This window comes from Oreochromis niloticus, linkage group LG7, assembly GCF_001858045.2.
Source record: "Oreochromis niloticus isolate F11D_XX linkage group LG7, O_niloticus_UMD_NMBU, whole genome shotgun sequence".
NCBI classification, from domain to species: Eukaryota; Metazoa; Chordata; class Actinopteri; order Cichliformes; family Cichlidae; genus Oreochromis; species Oreochromis niloticus.
The window spans coordinates 2,035,373-2,062,811 of record NC_031972.2 but is presented as its reverse complement, the minus strand read 5'-3'; the positions used below and the strand labels follow the sequence as shown (position 1 = coordinate 2,062,811).

General features: G+C 43.0%; 1 protein-coding gene and 2 long non-coding RNA genes across 6 annotated transcripts in view; all 3 read right to left on the bottom strand.

The window, feature by feature from the left end:
* Positions 1-14,385, bottom strand: part of ptprbl (protein tyrosine phosphatase receptor type B, like) — a 31,857-nt gene extending 17,472 nt beyond the window's left edge. For 2 of the 4 annotated variants that reach the window (XM_019360960.2, XM_019360961.2), the window contains exons 1-6: positions 13,832-14,384; positions 7,286-8,835; positions 5,476-5,755; positions 2,490-2,798; positions 1,855-2,118; positions 46-309 (exon numbers count right to left, since the gene is read on the bottom strand). In XM_019360960.2, the coding sequence (XP_019216505.1) occupies positions 46-309; positions 1,855-2,118; positions 2,490-2,798; positions 5,476-5,755; positions 7,286-8,835; positions 13,832-13,883 (2,719 nt within the window). In that variant the 5' untranslated portion in view covers positions 13,884-14,384. Of the gene's footprint in view, positions 1-45; positions 310-1,854; positions 2,119-2,489; positions 2,799-5,475; positions 5,756-6,230; positions 6,475-7,285; positions 8,836-13,831 lie in introns of those variants that run through there. The other 2 variants (XM_019360963.2, XM_005470208.3) reach the window with 2 other exon arrangements.
* An 8,634-nt stretch (positions 14,386-23,019) lies between these two features.
* On the bottom strand, positions 23,020-23,855 carry LOC109203050 (uncharacterized). Its single transcript, XR_002063018.2, has 3 exons — positions 23,772-23,855; positions 23,490-23,564; positions 23,020-23,114 (listed from the first exon to the last, which is right to left on the bottom strand). It is a non-coding gene; the product is annotated as an uncharacterized LOC109203050 (long non-coding RNA).
* Positions 23,856-25,590: 1,735 nt separating this feature from the next.
* On the bottom strand, positions 25,591-26,740 carry LOC112847301 (uncharacterized). The gene is made up of 3 exons (XR_003220762.1): positions 26,537-26,740; positions 25,824-25,867; positions 25,591-25,683 (listed from the first exon to the last, which is right to left on the bottom strand). It is a non-coding gene; the product is annotated as an uncharacterized LOC112847301 (long non-coding RNA).
* Positions 26,741-27,439: the final 699 nt, after the last annotated feature.

The window sequence follows — 27,439 nt, the reverse complement described above, 5'->3', positions numbered from 1 at the left end:
TGTACCTGTAACTCCCTTTGTACCTGCTCTCTGAGCCAAACTCACCTGTCCTTGCTGTGCTCCTGCTCTCGGTGCTCTGACCGCCTGCTGAGGAGCTGACTGACACCTTGTAGCTACGCCCGGGGGTCAGACCGTCAAACTCCACCTGGGTGATGTTAGGGAGAAGGTGACGTAGCTGAGGGTTGGATCCTGGAGCTCTCAGGGTCACCAGGTAGGATTCCACCCCTCCTTTAGGTGGGAGCCAGGAGGCCCGCAGACGTTCCGAGCTGCCGTTATTTTCGAGGATGAGATGTGACACAGGTGCTGGGGCTGATGAAGAAGAGGAGGAGGACGCACGTTAGACTCATGTTTGTACAGTTTTCTCTTCTTCTTCCTGTTTCACCTGAACTTTACCAACTGTCTCATGTATTCACCTGGAAACAGCAGCAGTGTTGCAGAAGAATTAAAATGATTTATGGGCGTTTATGTAATGTGGTGTGGGTGGAGAGTCTGTGCCAAGTGTGAACAGATTTACTGAAGCGATGAAGAGGCTGGGTGAGGTGAGCAGCTGTAGACAGAGGAAGGGCGTGAGGGAGAAAGGTCTGAAATATCCCGGAAACGGCAGGCCAGCAAGACGCGCTGCTGCTGCTGGAAAGAAAAACAGGGCCGCAGGACGACGAAGATCCAGTTTTTATCTTCACGCTGAAGCTCGAACGCTCAGAAGAATTAAGACAACTTCATAAAGGCAATAATACTCTTATTGCCTGCTCTTATTGTCTTTATCTTCAACGTTATGCTGCTCTGTTGTATGTTAATTGCCCCTTGGGGATAAATAAAGTCTTTTGACTCTGATTCTGATTCTGATAAACTTCATGCTGACAGAAATATTTGAAACTCTTTTACAGGCTAACAATGCCGAGGTAAAGTCCACCGGTTGCAAATCTCACAGCTGGTCTCCTGTCCAACAAACACACGAATAATGTAGGATGAGACAACAGCAGGACGCAGCCAAGCTGAGTAGATTCACTGCCACTTCGACGCATTAAAGTCCAAACCAGAAAAACAGATCAAGGGCATCAAAAAAACCGAGGTCTCGTCGTGGACTGTAAACAACAAAGATATTTAACGACGCTGTTTAACTCTGCAGAATAAGAAATAAAACGCAGCGATGTTCACATTGTAGATGGCCTCCACATATATTTGTGACTCAAACCCTACACTGCTCTCCCAAAGTGTGGGTGGGGTTAGGGTCAGCAATGATGACCTCAGACGGTTAAATCTGATTGGTCAGTCGTGAAATCAGAAAAGACGTCATTTTACGCCCATGTGTGGTTGAAAAGTTGTGAAACTGATGAAAGGTTGTCTCCTCGGGCTCATTTTAGCCGTGACTTCCTGTTTCGCTGCTGCAGTTTCCTGCTGATTGGAGCTCTGAAGACATCGTAGCTCACATCTGTCATCGGGTGTTGTTTTACTGACGCATGCTTGTCGGGTCTCTCCAGGTGAACGGTGTTTGCTCCCTGCTGATGATCAGAGGAGTTTGTGGAGGTGTTCGGGGGATAACCAAATTCAGACATAGGTGAGCTTTGAGCGCAGTGTTTGTAATGCAGGTTATTTGTATTTCCCAGTTTATGGGTATTTTGGATGGCACGGTGAAGTAGAACCTGTTCTACAGATGAGTCCCTGACCTGAAATCTGCTAACTCCATATCTTTGTTTCATCGTCTACAATATCAAACGGCTTTTTAAGACGCAGGAAGAAAGGTTCAGAGGAGGGCGTAATCTCTAAATTCACAGCTCACATGTCCATCGAGTGTTTTGGTATTTTAGAAACACTCAGATTACCTCAGATTCAAACACGGGTCAGTGCTTTCGCTACCTGTGACGGCTGCTGTGGAGGCGGAGTTCTGAAGGCCGACTGCTTCTGTTACCACAGTGATGGTGTACGGGGTACCCGGGTGCAGACCCTCCAGCTCTACTGAGGTGCTGCTGTTCTTCAGAGTGATGTTCTTCAGCAGAACACCAGCCTGATCCCTCAGAAGAACCCTGAGGTTCTCCGTGCGGCCCAAGCCGATCCGCCAAGTCACCCCGAGGCTGTGTGAGGAAGAGGACGCCACCTGCAGGCCGTCCACTGAGGAGGGAGCTGAGGCAGGGAGAGAGGAGCATTACGGAGGGGTGGTGGAGGGATCAGAGGGTATTGACACCACTTTGATGGCCATTATTTTTCTTTTTAAACCACTTTCACGTCTTTGATTTAATTTGCTGATTTTATTAACTTTGTGTTGAATGAGTTGCTCTTGAACAATTTTGCTTTTATTTCTTTTTAAAGCTCTTTGTTTTTATTATTACTGATCATGTGATAAGCTCTCAGCCAATCAGGTGCATTCTGATCATGTTCCAGAGCAACATATCCCTCTGAGTGTAAGAATTTCATTGCTGGTAGTGATGTGCTGTTGTTACCTGTACAATAATAAAACTTGAACGTGAGAAAATTCTGGAGGTGTTGTAGCTCACCTGTAGCTGTCATTGCGTGGACAGGTGAGGCGCTCTTGTTCCCAGCTGAAGCTACCACACTGACTTTGTACATAGTCCCAGGTATCAGAGAGGTGAACCCGGTCTGGGAGGCTGCAGAGCCCATGATTCTGGTCCTGCGCCGGGATCCGGAGCTCGTGTCCTCCAGAGTCACATCGTACCAGTCCACATGACCGGCAGGCAGAGTCCAAGACACCGTCAGAGCCGAGCCGCTTAGAACCGCAAACAGGCTTTTATGATGAGGTTGAGCCGGGCCCAGCTGGAGGTCCAGACGAGCTGGGGCAACTGGGTCTGAAACAGGAGAGGACACTCAGTGTATACCCACACTGAAAACAGGAAGTTTTATTTTGAAATGACATTTTACAGCGCTTTGGTTTTCCATTAATTAATATTTGGGCAATTAAAGTTTTTTAAAACTAAGACACTGAAGTGTAGCAGTTAGCAGCTTTCAGGAGGTTTGGTTTGGTTCTGTTGTAACTGTTGCTGTTCATTCAGAAACACTTTAGATTAGATCAGGCTGTGGTTCCTGCTTGGAGACAGGTTTACGCTGAGTTTAGGGACAGGCTGGGATTAGGTTGGGGTTGGAGGTAGTGTTTGGATTGGGGTCAGGTTTTTGGTACAGACTGGGGTGGGCACTGAGATTTGGGTTGAGTTCAAAGGAGTACAAGTTTGGATTGGGGGTTCAAGACCATGGAAGGGGACAAGTTTAGGGTGGGTTTGGGGACAGATTTGGGGTTTGAGTTGGACTGGTTGTGGTCGAGGATCATGGGTGGGGTTGTGGTTTGGATTAGTTGCAGAAAAAGAAGCAAAGGAAAAAGAAGAAGGAGCACGAGCACATCAAAAACAGCACGTGAATTGGCGATTAGTGCAGCTGTCACAACAGCTCCGGTAGAGTCGGCTAGGGAAGACTGTGCATTTCAGAGGGATGACCAAGAGATGGTAACTGATTTCCCAAAGCCAACACTATTATCCCGTAAACCAGAGGAGGAAAGACTTCCAATTTAGAGAAGCAGCTAAAACATCAGCATCCAGGTATGTGGGTCTGAGTTTCAGTTTAGTCGTCAGCACCGCTGCGGAGTCATCAGCTTTGTTCCATAGTCTGCAGTCTGTTGGTGACCGCCCTACATGTAACATGACCTGCCACCATGTTAGTGGTTTAACACGTCTTTTTAATGACGGGGTTTATATTTCTGTTTTGGCATCTAGAATTGTGAAATTCTACTGGCTTTGGTGAATTCCCCATATGGTTGGTGGTCGTGGGCGCAGTGATTGTTACACTGTGCTGCTGCAGAGGCCCATACGCTTGTTTGAGCAGCCAAAAGAATGAGAGCGTTTTCACAGAGGCAGCGTGAGTCCACACAGGAAACTGAAAATAATAGGCTGGGTGGGGCAGGATGATGAGGACAACCCCCCCGACCCTGTTCTTCGTGATGGCTTCCTGTCTGAGCAGACTTCCCTGCTTCCTGTTGGAAGGCCGGCAACACCCAAAGGACAAAATGTCAGACCCACACAGCACAAGCTCCAAAGACTTCCAGAAACGTCCGCAGACTTGTAAAGATCCCGAATGACTCTTTACATTTATGAGATGACTGGACCGAGGCACAGCGAGTGACACCTGACTCCACCTTACCCTGAATGGTGGTCCTCAAACTGCAGCAGAGGAAACACGTCTACGTGATTCACGGCCAGCCTTCAGTCTGACAGTCACTGTCCTGATATGAACGTATTAATCAGGACGAAACTGAGCAGAGCAGGAAGAACTTTTCAATGTTGGGAGAAAACCAGAGAAAGCTCGGAGGCAGTTGCTCGTTCCAGAAAGATCCTGATAAACACAGAAACACGGAGCTCTCTAACAATGGTCTTCATCTCATCTCGAGTGTTTGTTTCCAGAAACAACCGCTCCTCACCCTCCTCTCCTCTCAGCCACTTCCTTCGTTTGTTTGCACCAGGTCCTGGATCAGCTCAGCGATGGGGGGAGGTCAGGGTTTGGGTTAGTTTAGGCATGATTTTAGAAAACACTCGTAATCATTAAAGCAAAGCATTAATTGGCCTCATTTACCAACAGTGCACAAATCTGTGGTTCATCAGGACTTTTGTTTTTACTTCGTGAAGACATTTAGAAGTGCCTCTGACCACACATACAAACAGATGCCTGTCCGTCGTAAGAAGGCACACGTCTTTGAAACGACTGCTAATAATTATTATTGCCTTTTAGACTCGATTTAAAGTTTTCCAAAACATTATAAGCATCGAAATGCTTCTTCTTCTCACAGATCACATCCTCCTCGTCTCCACGTTTTCTTCTTGTCTGCTTCTCATTTCACTCCAAACACTGTGGAGCCACAGTCACTGTCTGAGGGGAAACAATATTTAGCAGCCCGTTATTTCAGCCTGATTTATTTATCTCTCTGTTATTTGCAACAGCCATCACTCCCGTGGAAAGCGGTCGCTGATCTGGATTCTTTCTTGGAGTTAGGAAACTGTTTTAAAGGTTTCTGCAGCCAGACGTTCTCCTTCTTTCTTGGCTTAGCAGTGCAGGTTCCTCTCTTACATCATCGCAGCTCTCTTCACCTTCACCTGGCCATACGCATGCAGTCAGCACAGTCTGATTTACTAACATATTTTCCTAAATCCGATTGATTTTTTGTTTCCACGCACGTGTTAGTAAAGCAGGTCCAGATATAATGAATCTTGGCGTTACAAGCTTGAATATTTTTGACTGGATTATTTTTAGAGATGTTGATTTTATTGTTTGAAGTTTAAAAACCTGCGCGCTCTAAAACATAATATGATCAATAATCAATAATGTCAGGAGGTTTCTCCATGATGGGGAGCACACGTGCATGGGTGTCATGAGAAAGGGGCGGAGCTTGTTCCAAGTAATGTGACGGTAAAGTTAAAATAGCTACACAGAGCACTCAGGTGCTAACTTCTGAACTGCAGCTTCACTCTTCAGGTGCGCTCCTACCTGTCTGAACTGTCCCGCGGCTAATCTCGCCATCCTTCCTGGAAACCGCTGTCAGCTGATACAGTGTCCCGGGTTGCAGTCCAGTTATATTACAGATGGTACTGCTGCTGGTCTCTCCATCAGACTCGCAGTGGGTAGGACTGGACCATGAGTGCAGAGCGCAGAACAGACTGAAGTTACAGGACAGACCGGCTGACGTTACCTGCACCGCGATGGAGTCTGAGCTGGAGCTGATCTCCTTCAGGTCTGCAGAGCATCGGGGACCCTCTGAGGTCTGGACCTGCATCAGGAGGTCACAGGAGGTCAGGGTCACATGGTGTTTGTGAAACTCAAAGAAAATGATTTGCTGGTGTCTGATGTCTTTTTTACAAAAATGGCCTTTGTGATTCAAACCCAGAGGAGTTTGTCTCCTCCTGGGATCAAACCAAAGGGTTCATACTCGTGACGTGAGTGTTTAAACATCTGCACAGAGGTAAAGAGTTCCCTTATTAACATCACGCTCTCAGAAAATAAGGCACCTTATTGTTTCTGTAGTGCTTACACTCTCTAAGAAATGAAAAGAGTACGAGTGAGGGCCCAAAGCACTCTGATGTGTATTTCCCCTGAGCCTGGTTCTGTTAGAGGCTTCTTCCTGTCTAAAAGGAGTTCTTCCTTCCCGCTGTCACCACTGACCATTGTCAGGTTGCCTCCGTATTACTGATCGGTCTTTGGCTTACAACAGAAAGCGGATGTAGATAAATGATCCGGTAACTCACCGTCTTTGCGCCCCAAAAGAATCCAAGAATTAAACATGTCGTGGCACATCTGAGCATCCCTGATTTAAATCTGACCGCTCGGTAAGAAACACGCCTCTTCTGACACACTGACAGCTACAGACATCTTTCAGCTGAAGGACTTTGGTCCGGAGAGGAGCTGGAGGTTTCCTCCATCAGCTCCAGAGGCTGAAATGATCTGGAACTTCTTTCTCCTGCATCCCGGTCCCGTGTGACTCTTTTCTCTCTGGGTCCATCGATCTTTAAACTTTCCCTCAGCGAGCAGAGGCGCGGTCTGGACACCCCGCCCTGCTTTCCTTCCTCCCAGCCTCGGACTTTCTCCACAACCTTTAGCATCAAACTGAGCTCCATCGCTACCATCAGAGTGGGCTATTGTTAGGGCTGAGTTATCCAATCAGGAAACAGCCTCACACCAGAGGCTCACTCTATTTATGTATGAGCAGCATCAAAGTCTGCTTTATGTTACCTTCGGTCAGCCGTGATCTTCATTTCAATATGGAAGTCGTGTTCTGAGACTCGACCTCCTGACTACGTTTGACTTTGATTTTCTGTGTCCGAGAGAAGCGAATAAAACAGAGCCCGGAGAGCTTTACCAGTCAACATGGTAGAATAAAATAATACTATTAATACTGTGTTTCCATAGTAACACAGGAGTGTGATCACCTTTTCATACACTCAGCATTTACTGGCTTTCAGCTCTCGCTTTGGTCTCCACCAGCTCCGCAGACCCAACCATATGCTTCAGCTGCAAGCAACGCTCCCACGGAGCACCAGAAACACACCAGCCACAGGAAACCGAACCTCTGCCAACATCTGGCAGGTTTCACACTGAGCTTCTTCATATAAGCAGCAAACAGTCAAAGATCAAAATCAAGGAGAATAAAACTGATCTGGAGTTAACAGGCATGAACTACCACCAAACACAGCACGACATCCTGAACACGTCTAAACACCATTTTAAACAGGTATGAAGACAGGTGTGCTCACATGTTGAAGTCCTCTAAAATAACAGCATCAAACAGAGGTGGGGTACTCACAGGTGTGGTGGAGGTGAATCTGGACGTACTAGTTTGAAGCGTGCTTGTTGCTGGAGTGGTGGTGCTTTTTGCTGTGGGGCTGGCAGTGGTGGTTTTGGTGGTTGTAGCAGGAGATGGTGTAGCAGTCGTAGGTGGGGTGGTTGTAGCAGGAGATGGTGTAGCAGTCGTAGGCGGGGTGGTTGTAGCAGGAGATGGTGTAGCAGTCGTAGGTGGGGTGGTTGTAGCAGGAGATGGTGTAGCAGTCGTAGGTGGGGTGGTTGTAGCAGGAGATGGTGTAGCAGTCGTAGGTGGGGTGGTTGTAGCAAGAGATGCTGTAGCAGTCGTAGGTGGGGTGGTTGTAGCAGGAGATGCTGTAGCAGTCGTAGGTGGGGTGGTTGTTGCGGACGTTGTTATGATGCTCGTGGTGGTTGTAGTATCTGCAGTTGTAACTGGGAAACTATCACCGGAAGTGGTGGGTGGTGTGGTTTTGGTGACTGTGGTATGAGATGGTGACATGGATGTAGGTGTAGTTGCTGATGTTGTTATGAATAGTATGGGTGCAGTCTCAGTGGTTGTGGTGGGGGTGGTGGTACTGGCAGTGGTAGGTGTGGTTTCGACGGCTGTGGTTAGAGGCGGCTTCGTGGCTGTGGGTATGGGTATGGTTGCTGCAGTTGTAGCGGGAGTGGAGGCACCAGTGGAGGTTTGGATGGTATGTGTCAAGCTGGCTGTTCTAGCTGGCGGAGGGATGGTTGTGTGTGTAGTTGCTGGTGTTGTTATGGGTGGTGCGACTGTAGTCTCTGCGGTTGTGACAGGGGTGGTGCTACTGGCGGCTGTAGGAGATGTGGTTTTGATGGCTGTGGTTGGAGCAGGTGCTGTTATGCTGCTCCGAGAGGGTGTGGTTACAGCAGCGGTGGTGCTGATGTTTGTTGTACTCGTTTGTGGGACTGATGGAGCTGAGGTGCTACTTGCAGTGACTGCATCACCTGTTGGTGCTGTTGATAATACTCCTTGAGTCAGACTCTCTGAGATGTTTGGATGAAGGGTGGAGTCTGTGTGTGTGGGTGGGGTCTGGCCGTGAGTCCTGGGTGGTCTATGTGTGCTGGTGCTGGATGCAGACGGTGGAGGAGTGGTGGTGGTGGGTGCAGCTGAGGCGGTGCTGTCTGAGGATGCTGCAGATGTTTGGTGTGTGGATCCATCCTCAGGTTGTAACTCAGTTATGACGTCTGTTGCTCCACCTGTGCTCACACGTGAGGAACCCAGCGTCATGCCTCCACCTCCGCTCGACTTGGACTGGTTTCTAGTGATGGAGGACCATGACTTGTACGACGACGTGACCACCTCCGTCCTGACTAGGGAGTCACCTCCACCTGACGAGGTCTCCGAGGCGACTGACTGGTCGGTGGTAAAAGCAGCTGTGCCATTTAAAGGGGATAGGTGGGTGACTGCGGGGGAAACATCTGGAGGTGACAGATTGTCCGTGACAGCGTTCCCAGGACGCCTGATGGTTTGGGCGGAGTTAGACAGGTCCAGCGGTGTGGATGAAGAAAAGGTGGAGGTGGCTGGAGATGTGTCTGAAAGTGAGAAGAAAGGTGAGAATATAAAGAGCGGCTCTGACTCGTCACATTCACAGATGAGTGAAATCACGCATTATTCCTGAACGCAGACACCTTAAATTAAACTTCAGCCCAACCTGGACTCCGCCCACTGATGACAGACACACCTGAGACTGACCTGCGCTGCTTTTAGAGTTTATGGCCCGGTTACTCCAACTTACAAACCAACTACAAAACTAATGTCTGTGCCTGAAGCTCTGCAGTCTGAGCCAGCTGTGCCCGAACTTGTGGCTGCGAGTGTTTTCAGATCCCACAGGTGGAGGTGCGTCCTCATCTGCACACGTGGGTGGGGGTGTGGGGTAGTCAGACTCGAACGTCAAGAAAGGTGGTAGGGAAGCAGACTACGCAGACATTTCAGGTTTCCAGAGGTGAGCAATTTATTTACAGTGAACTTAATTTAATATGCAACTTAACAAAACTTCCCCCCAAATCAATTCAATTATCAACACTCAACATAACATGCATCTGGTAACACCGCTCACCTCTCCTCTCTCTTAAATCTGGTAGAGACTGGCTTTAAATAGGGCCATCAATTTCCCTCCAATTGCCCAGCCAGTACCACTCACTTGAACTGAGGGATCTAAAACTCTACACAGATGATTAAAAAGACACAAAACCTCTTTACACTTCTAATATGCACATTTACACAACTAAATGGCAGTATTAATGAAAAGAAAAACACTCAACAAATCAATTTAAACCTTAACACAAACAAAAGGAAACATCTCTCTGGAAATAGAAACCCCTCCATTTGGTTTGATCTGCTGATGTCATGTGTGACATCAGCAGGATTTTAAAATGAGGAAATGCCAGGCAGGCGTTTCCCCACACCTGACCCCCATGAAGACTGAAAAGAGAACAAAGTAAGTATGAACAAATGACTTAATCTGTAACATAATAAAATATAAAGAAACGTAACTGAGTATTTGCCTTAATTTGCAGAATGTTTGATTTGCCGGCAACGGAACGCTTACACAAACAAACCCGGGATAGTGAGTGCAGCAATGTTACTTGACAAATAGCAAATCAAAGCAAATAAATAGAAACAGAATAATGTGTATAATGTGCAAAAAAAAAAAGGTAAACACATATGGGACAAATGGAGAGCATTGCAACTGCTCATCCACTTTGTCACAGGGGGTGAAACTGTCAGCTTCTCATGAACGCTGCGATCTGTGTTCAGCGTGTTCTTTAGTCGTGTCTGTTCTGCCGCTGCTGTTCATCTTTGATTCCTGGAGTTTTGGGTGGTCTTACTTCCTGTTTTACTTTGATAGTGCGAGAGACTTTTTAAATTCTGTCCCTTTAAAGTTACTTTGAAAAAGTAATTAATTATAGTTACTAGTTATTTCTTCAAAAAAGTAATTGAGTTAGTAACTCAGCTACAATATTGTAAAAGTAACTAATTACTTGGTAAAGTAACTATTGTGTTATAGGGTATAACTGGCCATTTTCGGCTACTTTTAAATTTTAGCGCTACATTTCATCTTTAAAAACTATTTACCTTGCCTTGTTTGGTATCATTACTTTCAGCACAACCTCACATGTTTGAATTTATAATTACTTTTTCATTTTGACACACTGTATTAAGACATTTGATCTAAAATCACACAAAAAAAATAAAATCTCAGTATCTCAGTAGAAATAAGTTGTTTTTTACTGTAACAACCACAAACATGTTTAACGAATCATTAACTTGAAATGCAAATATAAATTGTATAGTTTGAAAACTTATGCACAAGTTTTAAACAACTAAGTTATGAGGAACTATTTACCTAAAAATGTAGCCAAGGCCTCAGGTGTGTTTTTTTTATAACCACTTAAAACTATTCACAGAACAGTCAGGTGTTCTGCATCAAATAAGATGCCACACAAATTATTTGTGCCACTCCAATAAATAATTTCTGTCCACTATATGACAGAGGAGCATGTCACAGCCTGATACCTGCAGACCTGACAGCAGGAGGTGCATCACTGCTCCTGTTTCCACCTGGAGACGGCGTTTACACTGTAATCTGCCTTTGGTGGCTTTTTGGCAGCACTTGTGACATTCAGCCATCGCCTCATTGTTCTGACGCACACAACAAAACAACAACTACACTTCACACTAACTACACAAGACAACAGACCAACTACACACTCCAAACACGCTAAACCTCACAAATCTCTCACATCTCAAAACTCGCCCCCTCTCTTTCTTTCGCTCTCTCTCGCCGCCGTCACTCCTAAACCTTCCCCCTTGTCTTGGGTTGATAATAGTGTCTTGTTCCTATTTAATGTTAAATGGTCATGTGATTGGTTTACCATGACTACTTTTTTCTTCCTCAGCCAATCAGCAGCCCCTTCCCCCAGCTCCCGGTAAGCTGAAGACAGCTTCACCAGTCTGTGTGTTGAGAAACAGTAACCCGGCCGCATTTTCTTGATAGTAACAGTAACGGCGTTGTAATGATAGAAATAGTAATTAGTTAGGTTACTAGTTACTGAAAAAGTAACGGTGTTAGTTAATGCTGTTATTCCCATCATGGCTGAATCCTGACACCCTGAATACTCGGCATGACCCAGTCTGCATGCAGTTTGTCTTCCATGTTGGCGCCGGCTCGTTCCCAGCTGTTGTATACATGCTGCACTCACACACTCAGATTGTTATAATTCACTCAGATGGCAGACAGGTTTCACTCTGTGCTCCATCCGCCTGGTGAATGTAAATCACTGATAAATGTAAATCACCGGTCTCCAGGGAGACCGGCGACCAAATGTATCCCGCTCTGATCCGCCAACCGTGACTGGTTACTTGCAGAGCTTCTGCTTTCTCATTGGACTATGGGGGCTGAGGATGAACCACAGAGACAGCAGCTCAGCTCCAAGTTATGAAAGGTGGACTCTGACCTCTGACCTCATTTCCTTCTAAAATACCAAGGTCTCTGCGGGTCTTTGGTGCTCTAATGAAGGAGGAAACCTAAGAAGCCGTCTTTGTACGTGTGACGGCTGTAAATGATTTCAGTTATTAGAGGTTAAGTGGAGAACAAGAACACTGTCAACATCTGCATTTGGAAGTCTGGCTGATCTCAGTGTTTTTCCAGGTTCATCGGGAACGTTTGGGACAGACACCTGCTCTACACCTGAGTGTGAGTCAACACAGCAGAGAACAGGAAAAGCCCTATCAATAATCACCCTCCATCCAGGACCTGCACCTCTAAGTAACCAGGAAACGGGCAGGGAAAATCATCACAGACCCCTCACACCCTGGACAGACTCTTTGACCTGCTGCCTTCTGGCAGACGGTACAGAAGCCTGCAGACCAGGACCACCCGACACAGGAACAGTTTCTTTCCCCTTGCCATCTCCCTCCTAAACAGCTGAACTGTATATAAAAACGCGATTCTGATTCTGATAAGAATATGAATATCAGCACGCAGGAATGATGCCGACCCGAGCATGTGGCAGGGGAGGAGAGCGTTGAGGCGCCGTGATCACCCAGTACAGACAGCATTCATGCACATTATTATAACCGAGATAAACAAACTCTGAACTGACGCCTGACAGCTCCGTGCTGCTGTTATTGTAGATGAAATGAACAGCAGCAGTCCCAGAGCTGGACCCTGGGGGACGAGGAGTTTATCCTTTGGGCAGCTTTTAAATCAGGTTTTAAATCAGCCGACTCAGTGTGATGTGCAATGCTTCATCAGGCTGCTACAGCACATTCACCGAGCTGACAAAGACCGAACAGATTTACTCTTCTTTTTTTCAGTTTTCAGAGTCAAAACTTTAGTTTTAGTACTTGAAAGGCAAAAAACACACTGTGGAAAAAAATGAGGTAGACATGAAGAGCTCGTCCAGAAGTTACTAAACCACAGAAGGAAGAAATGCAGATTCTGGGTTCATCCAATTCTCACGACAAAGCAGCAGTAGGGAGGATGTTATTGTTCGATCTAAGGGTGGACGCATGGGGTTCAGACATGTTTGAGCTCCTGTTAGCAGAGATGGGAGCACACTGAGGAGGCCGAGGAATCAGGTGGCGAGTGAGCCTCAGCCCTGTGTCTGAGGTCAAACAGTAATTTTTCCCTTATTTCCAGATTATTGTATATTCAGCACCGTGCGTGATTTGAGCTATGAGCGCACTTGCTAATAGATGCAGTGACCTGATTGGTCAGATCCGAAACATCCAAGAAAGTCGACCTTGGTTAAATGCCCTGAATTCGTGCAGTGAAAATACACATCGGTGTGAATGGCTGCATTAAAAAAAGGTAAGTCAAAATATTGACACAGATTTTACACGTCCGGTGTGTAAAGGCCTTAACCCTAAAGGGCTGTAAAGATCTCACTTCCTGTACCAACTATTTCCTTTCTACCATCTTCCTCTGCCGACGTGGCATGCGTCAGTTCGTGTTCCTGGACATGAAGCAGAGCTTTGACTGCCGTAAAAGGTTTGGATTGGATGCACTGCTCCGAACACTTCAGCTATTCTGGCCTGAGAACCAGAGCAGACAAAGCAGACAGGTGATGTCACATAGGCTACATCCATCTTTCACGTACAGTCTGTGATTCTGCCATCACACCTTTAAGAATCTGAACAGAACCAGAACTGAAAGACTCGAAGCCACCATGAAGGCACAAAGATGTCCACAAACTTCAGTTCTCACATCAACGTTCTGCAATCGATTACTGAAATGTTATTGACAGCTCAGAGGTGATCAAAGAATCCACCTTCAACTTTATCTCATTTTTTCTTCTGAACTTCACTGCAGTGCGTGCTGGGAAATGTAGGAGCCAGAGTTTCGAATAAACAGACAAACTGAGAAAGTCTTTTATGATTAAAGTGAATCTGAACACACTGGTGTGATCAGAGAGTTAGTCGTAGTTTTTCTACTTGTTCCTGCTATAAAATCAGTAAAATTCACAATCAAACGTTCGTTTCTCGACACCGAAGCTTCAGCCTGACCGGATACTCGGTACTCACACGCACAGTTGGATCTCCAGAGCAGAAAGAAAAGTAGGAGCGGGACCTCCATGTTCCTCCTGCGTCCTCCGGCCTCGCTCGAGCTCGACTGAAGGGCTGGAGGAAGTGCGTCTCTGAGGGAGGAAAAAGTCAGCCAGCAGCGCTTCCTTCTATTCAATTGTTTGAGCGAAGGAGCTGCTGCTGTCGGAAATACCACAGGACATCCCAGATGTTCAGGGTGAAGCCAGAGGAGCGGATCACACTTACAGAATAACACACCATCTTCACTGAGGCTCACAGGAAACGGCACCGACTTTATTCAGGTGGTGCCAAGGCTCACTTCACTGGCAGCCAATCGCTGCTCAGGGTCAGGCTGTAACCCCTCCCACAGACTCTCATCTCAGACATCACCTGTAAGGTGCTGAGGTGGGAACAGTCACACCGAGCTGGCTGCGCAGGTGTCCTCACTGAGGTCAGCAGCCTCAGCTCAGGTGGTCCTGCCCCCTCTTACTGAGACTTTTCCCATCATCCTCTGAGGCCGCCGCTGCCAGCTGCTGTTCATGTGATCACTGCAGTGTTTCGGCTGGTTTTGTTCCCAGTGTTCCCGGTTTTAGGAATATTTCTGCTCTTTGCTGTTGGACTGTGGAAGCTCATTACATTCTGACACTCTACTTCCTGCTCTTATCCTCAGACTCCCTTAGCCCCCCCCCTCACACACACACACACACACTCACACACACTCACTCACACACACACACACACACACACACACATACTCTCTCACACACACACACACACACACACACACACACACACTCTCTCGCACACACACACACACACACACACACACACACACTCTCTCTCACACACACACACACACACACACACACACTCTCTCTCACACACACACTCTCTCTCACACACACACACACACTCACACACACACACACACACACACACACATCTTGTCCTGGATGGGAGGGTAGACCTTATGAACATCCTGCCTGCTGCTGTCACGGTGAGGTGATGAACCTCCTGCTTCACAGAGTAATCTGATTACATTTTTACCATCTCATTCTGTAATCTGTGACAGAGGACAGAGGCAGTGTCACTTCGTGTTTTATTTTGACATTCACATGTCGTCTTCCTGAGACCCTTTCTGTACCTAATGATCTGCCAAGGGCCGTGAGCGTCAGCTGACAACACCTGGTCAGCTGTAAGGGCCAATCAGGAATCAGGGCGGGGGTCTGACAGGTAACCTGAAGCAAGCCCCGGCTTATGGATCAACACTCACCAGCCACTTCATTAGGTACACCCGCTTGATCAGTTAATCACTTGGCAACAGCTCAGTGCCTTTAGTCATGTAGGTGTGATGAAGGCGAGCTGCTGAAGTTCCCACTGAGCATCACAATGATGGCCACAACCTGTCTGAGCGTTGCTGCTGACCACATGCATCCATCCTATGATTACATAAAGAAGAGTTAGTCCCGGCGTGGAAGTCTGAAGCGTGGTGCTGGCGTGTAATCTTTCGTGCTTCCTGCTGACGTCCATGAGTCGATGAAAACAGGATCCAGCGCCTGCGTGTCCAGGTTTGAACCTGCAGGGCTGGCACAGTGCTAACAGGTCCTCATCCATCTGTCCTCACAGAGGTCAAAGGCCAGGGTCTGGGCCCGCAGCCAAGGTCCTCTCTGATTGGCTGAGGAAGTGTCTGATTGCAGAGGAAAACTACGTTTCCTGAACAGAGACTTGCCCCAAGGTGAAGGACGGAGAGGGCGAGATTTATGACAGCGAGCCGTGAAGGTGGAGGAACAGGAAGGACACGCTTGTCAAGGAGGTCCAGGCGAGACCAGGTGAGGCTCTGTCATCCTGCCATTGTCTGATATACAGTCTGTAATCTTCCTCTTCGGTTTCCTCTGCAGATCTGTGCAGGTCTGAATCAAATCTACCCGAGGACCTGAACAGGTTAAAGGTCAGACCTGCAATTAGAAGCACCGCCCACCCTGACTTTGTGATCACAGGCGTAACCGAAACATCTGCCAGCAGGGGGCGCTGCTCGACTGAAGAAACGGGAACATGAGAGAAGCTGTGTCTGCGGCATCTTCAAGCAACTTAAAGAAGTCCAGACGCTAAAATAAATAAATAATAAATAAATATAAAATCAAGTTAAATCAAATTAGATAAATCTCATTTCATTTTTATATTTAAATAATTTGATTTCAAATCATTTCACATTTATCTAATTCTATTTCATTTTATTTCATTTTTATCTAATTTTTTTTCATTTTGGTTTATATTTATCTAATTGTATTTCAAATTATTTCAAATTTATCTAATTCTAATTCATTTTATTATTTACACACTGGAATATTCTCCCATGTTGCTTGTCTGTGTTTTATTGTGTTATGGTGTGATGATATCTGTGCTTTCTCCTGGATTACCCTTTTGTGTTACACATTTCACTGTTTTTCCTTTTGCTACCTAGCCTGACCTGTCTCCCTAATGTGATGTTTGTGTATTGTATGTACGGTTGGCAAGGTCTGTCTTCTCGGTTGTGGGCGACTGCAACTGACAAATAAAGGCTATCTCATCATCATCATCATCATCATCTCATTTTAAAATTTATTTTATATGTATTTCATATTTATCTCATTTTTGTTTCATTTTTATATTTATTTCCTTTGATTTCATTTCCTTTTATATTTATTTCCTTTCATTTTATTTCCTTTTTATATTTATTTCCTTTGATTTCATTTCCTTTTATATTTATTTCATTTTATTTTATTTCATTTTTATATTTATTTAATTTGATTTCAAATCATTTCATATTTATCTCATTTGACTTTATTTCACATTTATCTAATTTTATTTCATTCAATTTCATATTCATCTCATTTTATTTCACATTTATCTAATTGTATTTTAAATTATTTCATTTTTATTTCATTTTTATTTCATATTTATCTCATTTGATTTTATTTCATATTTATCTCATTTTATTTCACATTTATCTAATTGTATTTCAAATTATTTCATATTTATTTCATTCTATTTCATATTTATCTCATTTGATTTTATTTCATATTCATCTCATCAAAAATTCTTTCCTGTCATCATGAATTAAACACTGCAGATTGAAGCAGGTCCTCAGAACTCAGAGCTAAATTATTAAAAGCAAGCAGTAAACGAAATATGCCAATAACAACTAACTGTAAATAATGACTCGTTAAGTCAGAATAGAGGCACAGCTTTTTGGAATTTGTTGGGACAGAAAGGTCGATCCTTACTCTCTGAGTGCAGTGACGAGATGCTGTGGCTGATGAAGAGGGGCTCGTTTAAACTGAACCAGAAACAATAATCCAGATTACTGCTGATAATCTGGCTGAGCAAACCTCCTTTCTCCTGCCGAGGACCCCGACACTGCGCGCGGGCTGCAGCTGTCTGACGTGCTATGACTGTCAAAGCTACATTTCAGTCACATCTGCTTCATGTTGGCAATGATTCCAGGGATTATTTCTGAGGTATTTACACTTAACTGTATGGACAGATGTCATTCACCATGGAACAACCAGTGTGTGTGATACGCATGCTCTAATACTCCATCACTTTTACCTTTGAGTCCATCATTCTGCTGGGATCAGAGTAATCAGAGTAATCCAGCCTCTCTGGATACAAAATCCTAAAAATGAAAACTGAAACTTTGATCCGGACTATGTGATCGATCACTTTGAGCTCCTAAGAAACTTTACAGGTTTGAAGTGATGAGCTTGTTTAAGTCCTTTAAATGTAAGAATGGCTTCAGTAAAATGTTCCTGCTGTCAGCTCCCACATACAAAGCTGCCTTTAGTCTGGATGTAGAAATCATTTCAGACTCCAACACGTTGAGCTCAGCATGAAGATCATTTTATGGATTTAAAGACCTGATGATGGTTTCTGTGCTCACCTGCATCAAAACAACATTTCTCTCCCTGCTGTGTTTTAAGCTTCACATCATCGTTGTGAATCATCCTTTAAACTTTCCTTTCAGAGTAGATAAAATCCTGAAGACAAAATTCAGTGTGTTTTCTGTTTGCCTGCAGAGCGAGCTCACTCATTTGGCTCACGTTCACAGCTTTGGCTGGGCTGCTGTGATGCGGCTTCAGGAGCTTAAAGGTTTACTGATGAATGCAGCACCACAGCTGGAACAAAAGGAAGGGCTTTGCGGCGAGAAAGCGCAGGTTTACGGTTTACGTCCATGAAAATCAAACCGGAGGGACGATCTCTGAGTTTATTTGTGTGTGTGTGGTTCTGTTTTGCAAAGGCTTGAATGAATTGTGATGAAACTCTGTGGGTGTTAGCACTTCACCCTCCACTGTAACTGTAAGTATAACTTCCAGGTGTGCTGCGTGTTGAAAATACCGTATAAAGATTAAAATCATGTAACTTTTGACCTCTGACCTCTCTTGAAGGTCAAAGTTATAATAATGCTTCAAGCTTTTGTTTTCCTTTTTGGAAAACAAAATTAATTTGTGATCAGAAACTTTTTTTCATTTAGATTATTAATAAATATTTAAACTAATGTGCTACACAATGAAATGAATGCTACGCAAGTTCTATATCTATATCCATCTATCTCTAAATCTCTCTCTCTCTCTCCCTCTACATGTATACAGTCAGGTCCATAAATACTGGGACATCAACACAATTCGAACATTTTTGGCTCTATACACCACCACAATGGATTCCAAATGAAACGAACAAGATGTGCTTTAACTGCAGACTGTCAGCTTTAATTTGAGGGTGTTTACATCCAAATCAGGTGAACGATGTAGGAATTACAACAGTTTGCATATGTGCCTCCCACTTGTTAAGGGACCAAAAGTAATGGAACAATTGGCTTCTCAGCTGTTCCATGGCCAGCTGTGTGTTATTCCCTCATTATCCCAATTACAATGAACAAATAAAAGGTCCAGAGTTCATTTCAAGTGTGCTATTTGCATTTGGAACCTGTTGCTGTCAACTGCCAAGATGAGATCCAAAGAGCTGTCACTACCAGTGAAGCAAGCCATCATTAGGCTGAAAAAACAAAACAAACCTATCAGAGAGATAGCAAAAACATCAGGCGTGGCCAAAACAACTGTTTGAAACACTCTCAAAAAGAAGGAACGCACCGGTGAGCTCAGCAACACCAAAAGACCCGGAGGACCATGGAAAACAACTGTGGTGGATGACCGAAGAATCCTTTCCCTGGTGATGAAAACACCCTTCACAACAGTTGGCCAGATCAAGAACACTCTCCAGGAGATAGGTGTATGTGTGTCAAAGTCAACAATCAAGAGAAGACTCCACCAGTGTGAATACAGAGGGTTCACCACAAGATGTAAACCACTGGTGACCCCCAAAACAGGAAGGCCAGATTAGAGTTTGCCAAACGACATCTAAAAAAAGCCTTCACAGTTCTGGAACAACATCCTATGGACAGATGAGACCAAGATCAACTTGTACTGGAGTGATGGGAAGAGAAGAGAATGGAGAAGGAAAGGAACTGCTCATGATCCTAAGCATACCACCTCATCAGTGAAGCATTGTGGTGGAAGTGTCATGGCGTGGGCATGTATGGCTGCCAGTGGAGCTGGTTCTCTTGTACTTATAGATGATGTGACTGCTGACAAAAGCAACACGATGAATTCTGAAGTGTTTCGGGCAATATTATCTGCTCATATTCAGCCAAATGCTTCAAAACTCATTGGACGGCGCTTCACAGTGCAGATGGACAATGACCCAAAGCATACTGCAAAAGCAACGAAAGAGTTTTTGAAGGGAAGGAAGCGGACTGTTTTGCAATGGCCAAGTCAATCACCTCAGAATCTGATTGAGCATGCATTTCACTTACTGAGGACAAAACTGAAGGGAAAATGCCCCAAGAACAAGCAGAAACTGAAGACTGTTGCAGTAGAGGCCTGGCAGAGCATCACCAGGGATGAAACGTCTGGTGATGTCAATGTGTTCCAGACTTCAGGCTGTAATTGACTGCAAAGGATTTGCAACCAAGTATTAAAAAGTGGAAGTTTGATTTACGGTTCCTATTCTATCCCATTACTTTTGGTCCCTTAAGAAGTGGGAGGTACATATGCAAACTGTTGTAATTCCTACACCGTTCACCTGATTTGGATGTAAACACCCTCAAATAAAAGCTGACAGTCTGCAGTTAAAGCACATCTTGTTCGTTTCATTTGGAATCCATTGTGGTGGTGTTTAGAGCCAAAAAGGTTCGAATTGTCCCAATATTTATGGACCTGATATATATATATAAAACCCTAACCCTAACAACAGAATAATACCGCAAGATAATAACTAAAAAACTGACATTTCAAAAATAAAAATAACAGCAAATGAAAAATTACAACTCAAAGATCATAAAAACTGAACAAAAACACTAACTCTCAAAATAACAGGCAAAAAATAAAGAAAAAACAAACAAACAAAAACTAACCAAAAAGAAAAATCACAACAACCAACATAATCACATGAAAAAATAACAATAATAAAAACCATAAAAAAGAAAGAAATCACCTGAAAAATAATAACGAATGACAACAGCAGAAAAATAGCTGAATAATCACAGAAATGATCAAATAAAAAAACACAGCACAAAGCCATGTTAGCATTTTGTGTTGATTTATTTTTATTCCCTTCTTCAACCTCTCATGCAGCTCACAAATGTTTGCTTTTCCCTGCCAGCTGCCTGGATGATAACTTCCTGTCCCATCTGCAGTCACCTCCTTCAGAGGCCTGTGGTCACTGCATCACCTGTGGTTGGATGAAAACATCCTGACGGAGGTTCCTGTCAGTGCTCTGAGCGCTCTGACAGAGCTGCGGGCTCTCAGTCTTGCCCTCAACACCATCGGGTACGTCCCTGACCGAGCCTTTGCTTCCCTCCACCAGCTGCTGATGCTGTACGTAACTCGTGTTCGTGACATCACAAAGTGCTTCCTGTTTCGGGTCCAAATTAAAACCTGAATCGGGACAAGTCTCCTCAAACCACATTTCCACAGAACAGGGCACATTCCTGTGCCCTATACACTCCACAGTTACAGGAAGGCAGCTTTTATTAACATTCGAACAACAAAGCTGAGCATGAGCACGGAGCTCACAGTGCACCAGTGAAACAGTGAAACCACATCACACCTCCCCGAGAATGACAGTGTCAACACCACAGGAATGAATATTAACAGCCCTACGGGTCTTTGCAGAGCTGATCCTTACAGCAGCAGTAAATAAATATAAGCACAAAACACTAAAGGGATGATATTCTTTGTACCATAACTACGACATCTCTCTAATTAACGATGGAGCACGCATCTTTTTACTGAAGCCAGAACATGGGTCTGCAGGAACAAACCACCTCTGTTTCGTTCAGGTGATCGCCAACATGTAGAATGAGCGAAACGCTGAAATAACAAACAATAGGGATAAAATAAAATGGTTGTTTGGTAGACGCCACATCGGAACATTCTCACATGGGACAAAGCGAGCCTCTCTGAGCTCGTCTCCCTGATGGGTGTCTGGTCTCCGTCCTGGCTTTAGCTCTTACTGAATATAACACGATGTTCATGTTAGCAATCGTGGTGTCGTTAGAGTCAGAGGGGATCAGGACCCAGGGGAGGATTTACCAGTTTACCTTTTATCTGCGTTAACCTCATATGTAGCTGGTGTTTATCTGATCTCTAATCAGCAACTGAAAAGCGAACCTTAATCTTTTTTCACTTGGTTTTTAAACCTGATGTGTATCTAATATTTTAATATAATTTAATATACTTTTTTCTTATACAGAGTTTGTCAGTTAACCAGCATCATTCTGTTATTAAACCTGCTGTATATTTGGTCATTATTCGATTGTCGTTTTTCCCTAATGTGAAGCATTGTTTAACTTTGTATTTGCTGCAGCAGCGCCTCCTGCTGGAAGCAAAATAGTTAACAGAAGCTCTGCTGTGACTTTAACGTGACTTTTAATGTCTTTATGTCATGTAAATGTGTTACGACCTGGCTCGAAGTGACCATAACAAGAGTGGGATGTCACGCAGCTCACCCCTACTTACTCCGCACCTCACACACATGCCCGACTTTTTAACTAAGTGACTATGGCTGCGGCCGCTCCGTCTGGACCTGAGGCAAGTGCACGGGAAGTCTGCCACACATCCCCCCACCGCAGCTCTTCAGTCGCCCTTTTGTAGTTCACGTCCACCGCAGGAACCAGTCACATCAGGCCGTTCATTAGGTCCACCAATCACAGCCGAGCCCGCTAAAATACATTTCAAAATATATAAATATATTTTACAATGTATTTTAGCGGATATATTTTTTGGCCATTTTTTGTATAATTTGAAATATATTTCAAAATATATTTATAATATATTTTGAAATGTGTTTTAACGCATATATTTTTTGGCCATTTTTTAAATAATTTAAACTTATTTAAAATCATTCAAAAATATATAAATTTAACCCTTCATATATTTCTAAGAAAACACATTCACATGTAACAGCTGAAAAAAATCTTTATTTGATGTCTAAAACATACATATAGCATATCAATCAAGCAAGGAATATTCATTTTATAATTATATTCTCATTACATATTTAAACATTCTAAAAGAAACACACAGACACACATACACACACACACACATATATATATATATATATATATATATATATATATATAAATGGTGGTGGCTAACCAACCGGACATAGTGGTGGTAGACAAACAGAAGAAGACGGCCGCAGTGATCGATGTAGCGGTTCCGAATGACAGCAATATCAGGAAGAAGGAACACGAGAAGCTGGAGAAATACCAAGGGCTCAGAGAAGAGCTCGAGAGGATGTGGAGGGTGAAGGTAACGGTGGTCCCCGTGGTAATCGGAGCACTAGGTGCGGTGACTCCCAAGCTAGGCGAGTGGCTCCAGCAGATCCCGGGAACAACATCGGAGATCTCTGTCCAGAAGAGCGCAGTCCTGGGAACAGCTAAGATACTGCGCAGGACCCTCAAGCTCCCAGGCCTCTGGTAGAGGACCCGAGCTTGAAGGATAAAACTGCCCGCAGGGGCGAGCGGGGTGTTTTTTTTTTATATATGTATATACACATATAAAAACACACACACATATACACATATATGTGTATATGTGTGTGTGTTTGTAGGAACATAAATCAACATACTTAAAATGTAAGTTTTTTTCCTTTTCCAGCAGTCTCAGTTCCCCCAGCTTCGAATTCACTGCAATCCCCAAAGCCCGTCTGGACACAGTGGGAAACCTCTTCCTTACCACCACTGTAACAAACAAAAGTCACAGTTCTATTACTTTTATCAGAGTTAAAATAAAAATATGATTTATGATAGCTGGCTTCATTTAGCAAACAGATATTTCTGTTTATATAGATACAGATATTAATACAGATATATTTTACGCATAATTTTACCTCTTTTTTTTTCCTAGATGGAAAGTCTATCCAGTTCACATTACAGTAATGCTAACACCCCTTTTGGTCATCTCTCCTTACCCTCCAGCATTCATAAATCTGTTGATCTTCCTTGTCTGCGATCAACCACTACAATGCATCATCACCTATTTGTGCAATTTTTTTAATGGTTGCAAAGTTACTTGTGCTGTATGCAATTTTAGATACACAGAAAGTCTTAACTTACTATATATGGCTGTCATAGTGTCCTTATCAAGGGCAGTTCTTCGCTTTGCGCCGATGTCCGTTTTGCTCTGTCCTCCTATAAAAAGCATGAACATCTGAGTGTTTGACTAGTTTTAGATTTCCAAAAATCAGATATTTGTTCAACTGAACATTTGAACTACAATGATATGCTATTGAGAGATACTTTTATGGGTACTTTTTGGTAAAGAAACTGGTGACAGAGAAGTAGGCTTTTTAGAATACTATTAGCTAACCATTTGAACTGACTTTCAAAGCTGTTTACCTTTTAAATTGCTGTGGATCAAAACCTCCAGTGGGAAGGCAGCCATTAGAAGAACACGCACCATTGAACCTGAAAATAACAAAATCAAACAAACAAACAAAAAACAGAACAATATATAAGAGTCCGGTAGGGTAATAAATCTCTTCTGAAACAATATAGTTCATTTTGGGTGAAAAACAAAACATTCCTCTAAAATATATATATACTGACATCAGCAATCAACATCATGATTGTAATTATTTCCCTTCTAGTCCATCTACTGCTCTGTGCATGTGTCAAGCACTATGACTGTATCTATGCATATAAATTCACCATATACAGTGACTTGCAAAAGTATTCGGCCCCCTTGAACTTTCCCACATTTTGTCACATTACAGCCACAAACATGAATCAATTTTATTGGAATTCCAGGTGAAAGACCAATACAAGGTGGTGTACACGTGAGAAGTGGAACGAAAATCATACATGATTCCAAACATTTTTTACAAATAAATAACTGCAAAGTGGGGTGTGCGTAATTATTCAGCCCCCTTTGGTCTGAGTGCAGTCAGTTGCCCATAGACATTGCCTGATGAGTGCTAATGACTAAATAGAGTGCACCTGTGTGTAATCTAATGTCAGGACAAATACAGCTGCTCTGTGACGGCCTCAGAGGTTGTCTCAGAGAATATTGGGAGCAACAACACCATGAAGTCCAAAGAACACACCAGACAGGTCAGGGATAAAGTTATTGAGAAATTTAAAGCAGGCTTAGGCTACAAAAAGATTTCCCAAGCCTTGAACATCCCACGGAGCACTGTTCAAGCCATCATTCAGAAATGGAAGGAGTATGGCACAACTGTAAATGTGTTAGTAATAGTACAGGTATTTGTAAAAAAAAAAAGAGAGACAGTAACTGTGATTCTAGTGGGATGCTAAATGCAGAGATTTAAATTTACAGTATACTACTGCATGTACAGGTAACTGTGGTGTGAACTGTAACTGAATATCAAAGAATCTCAGAGAAATTAAATGTATTTATTTTTTGTATTTATCAATCATAAACCCGTAGGCCTGTTACGATAACAACTTTTTGTTGGTCGGTATATTGCCCCATAAACAATTGCGACAAATTTATGTCATTGTCATTTTAAGACCATTTTATGTCTTTGACTGTATAATCATAATATAACACCATAATAATGCAAGATCTACACACTTTCAATTGACAAACCAACATCTAATTCTTAAAATATTTAGATCATGGAAATTAGGTATCAAAATATTAAATACCTTAAAAACTTGAATAAATAGTAAATTTTCTAACAAATAGAAAACAATGTTATTTAATGTTATTGTGTTGTTATTATTATATTTTATTTTTGTAATTTTTTTATGTAAATATAATGGCAGATAAATTGCATCATCAACAATTATCATCATCAACACAATATATTGTGCGATAAGTCGATATATCGATTAATGTGACAGGCCTACTGTTTTGGTATCATAACAAGCTTACCAAACATGCATGACCACTAAGCAATGTCTAAGCAGTAGTATTGGTCTGAATGACAACAAACACAGCTAGTGTTTGGGAAAATGTGTCACTTAAAAATACATTAATGTGGCAGACTGTTCCCTGTTCAGATGCAGTGTACAAGGACAATCAGGGCTGTCACAACAATGGAGTGGGGCCAAGTAGCTGCAACCCTAGGTACAATGTGCAGGTATATATAATTACATATAATATATGTGAATAAAGCAAGAATCTGTTTAGGTTAGGCACTGTGCTGACTGATGCTTGCTAGGTTTATATGATTGCAAACTGCACAAAAACAACAACAGCAACAACATTAATGATAACGACAAACAAAATTACTTACATTTATGTAAATCTCACATCAGGAAGATCTGCATTCGATTTCATGGGCTGAAATAAATAGGCAGAAACATTACTGCTAACAACCAAAAAAAACTCTAAAAAGCCTAAAAATGACTAAAAAAGCAAGGAAATGTGGAACACTGTAATTAGTGAATATTAATAAAGCATAACTGTGCTTTGTTTCTAACCTTGGTAAGTAAGTACTCTGTAGCCAGAAGGAGAGGTGGGATTTCTGTGAAAGTCAAATTAAATGTGAATAGGTTTTGATAGTTATTGTATATCCATCCATCCATCCATTCGCTTCCGCTTATCCTTTCCAGGGTCGCGGGGGGCGCTGAAGCCTATCCCAGCTGTCATAGGGCGAGAGGCGGGGTACACCCTGGACAGGTCGCCAGTCTGTCGCAGGGCCGTTATTGTATATAACAAGTGTAAACAGTTTTATTCGTATTTTTTTCCCTTTCTGAGAAGGCAGAATAATAAGAAAAGGCTAAAGTAGTCACAATATAATTAATTAAGTTACATATTTTGATTACCAAATTACGAAAGCGTAGAACTGCTACCCAGGCAAAAGAAAAATAGAGCTATATCACATTATAACGTGAAAAGTTTACTGTTCTAACATTATACTTTTCATGTTTGTATAAAATAATATCACGTTATTACAATATACATAATTATCACGTTCGCATAATATTGTACGAATGTGATAATTATGTATATTGTAATAACGTGATATTATTTTATACAAACAGTATAATGTACTAACATGATAGCATATTGTTAGCACGATAAACTTTTCACGTTATAATGTGATATACTTCTATTTTTCTTTTGCCTGGGTGGCAGCTCTACGCTTCCGTGCCAAATAAGCGAGAATAAAGTAATATTTGCGAAAAGGCACCTGCTAGCTTGATGATGGAGGCTTCATAGACCGGCCACCCGCCTTTTGGCTCCTTGTCGCCACTCCACCAAATAAAGGTCCGTTTCCTCCATGCCAGCTAATTATTCATCCTCATTAAAATCTCGTATATGTCCAGTTGGCAGAATTGAGAATTTTACATCTTCCAACCACTTAATTAACGTGAACATAATCAGCTTGTTTCTTCCCGTCTCCTGTATCCGGCCGTTCCTCTCACTGTCGGAATTCGCACCTCAGAGATGTCGGTTATTTTTCCAAAAAAAAAGAAAGAAAGAAACAGCAACAACTAATAAATAGAATTTTTGCACGTTCATTGCACATTTGTGGGAATATTTAAATATTTACTAATTACTTTTCATTTTATCTTTATTTTTAAAATCACCATGGCAATGCGCATGCGCATACTCTCCTGCACGCAAAGGGCTGTGGAGTTGATGTAACGCCGCAATGCATTGTGGGAGCACAGCACTAGTGATGGTAAATTTGATTCTTTTTACTGAATCGAGTTTTAATGAGTCACTCACCAAAGTGAATCGGGTTTTTTGAGTCATTTGAGTCACTGAGTCAGTTGACCAGAGAGTGCAAAAAATGTACATTTTCACTCAAACTTAATTTGTTTCTCTTTTAATGTAAATCCTACTGCTAAGATGAGTGATTCTTAAAGAAAACAACTATTTTATATAGCAAAAAAGAGCAAAAGAATTTCTAAAGGGAACATTTCTTTTGTTTATTTTTATTTTATTAGTATTTTCCTTACATGTGTCAAATATATATTTTCTCATCTAAATGTCCACTGAGCTGCGAGCCAGGGGGCGGTAGTGCGCCTTAACATTGGTTGCCAACGAAGAAGAAGAAGAAGTAGCTGCGAGCCAGGAGGGAGGGGGT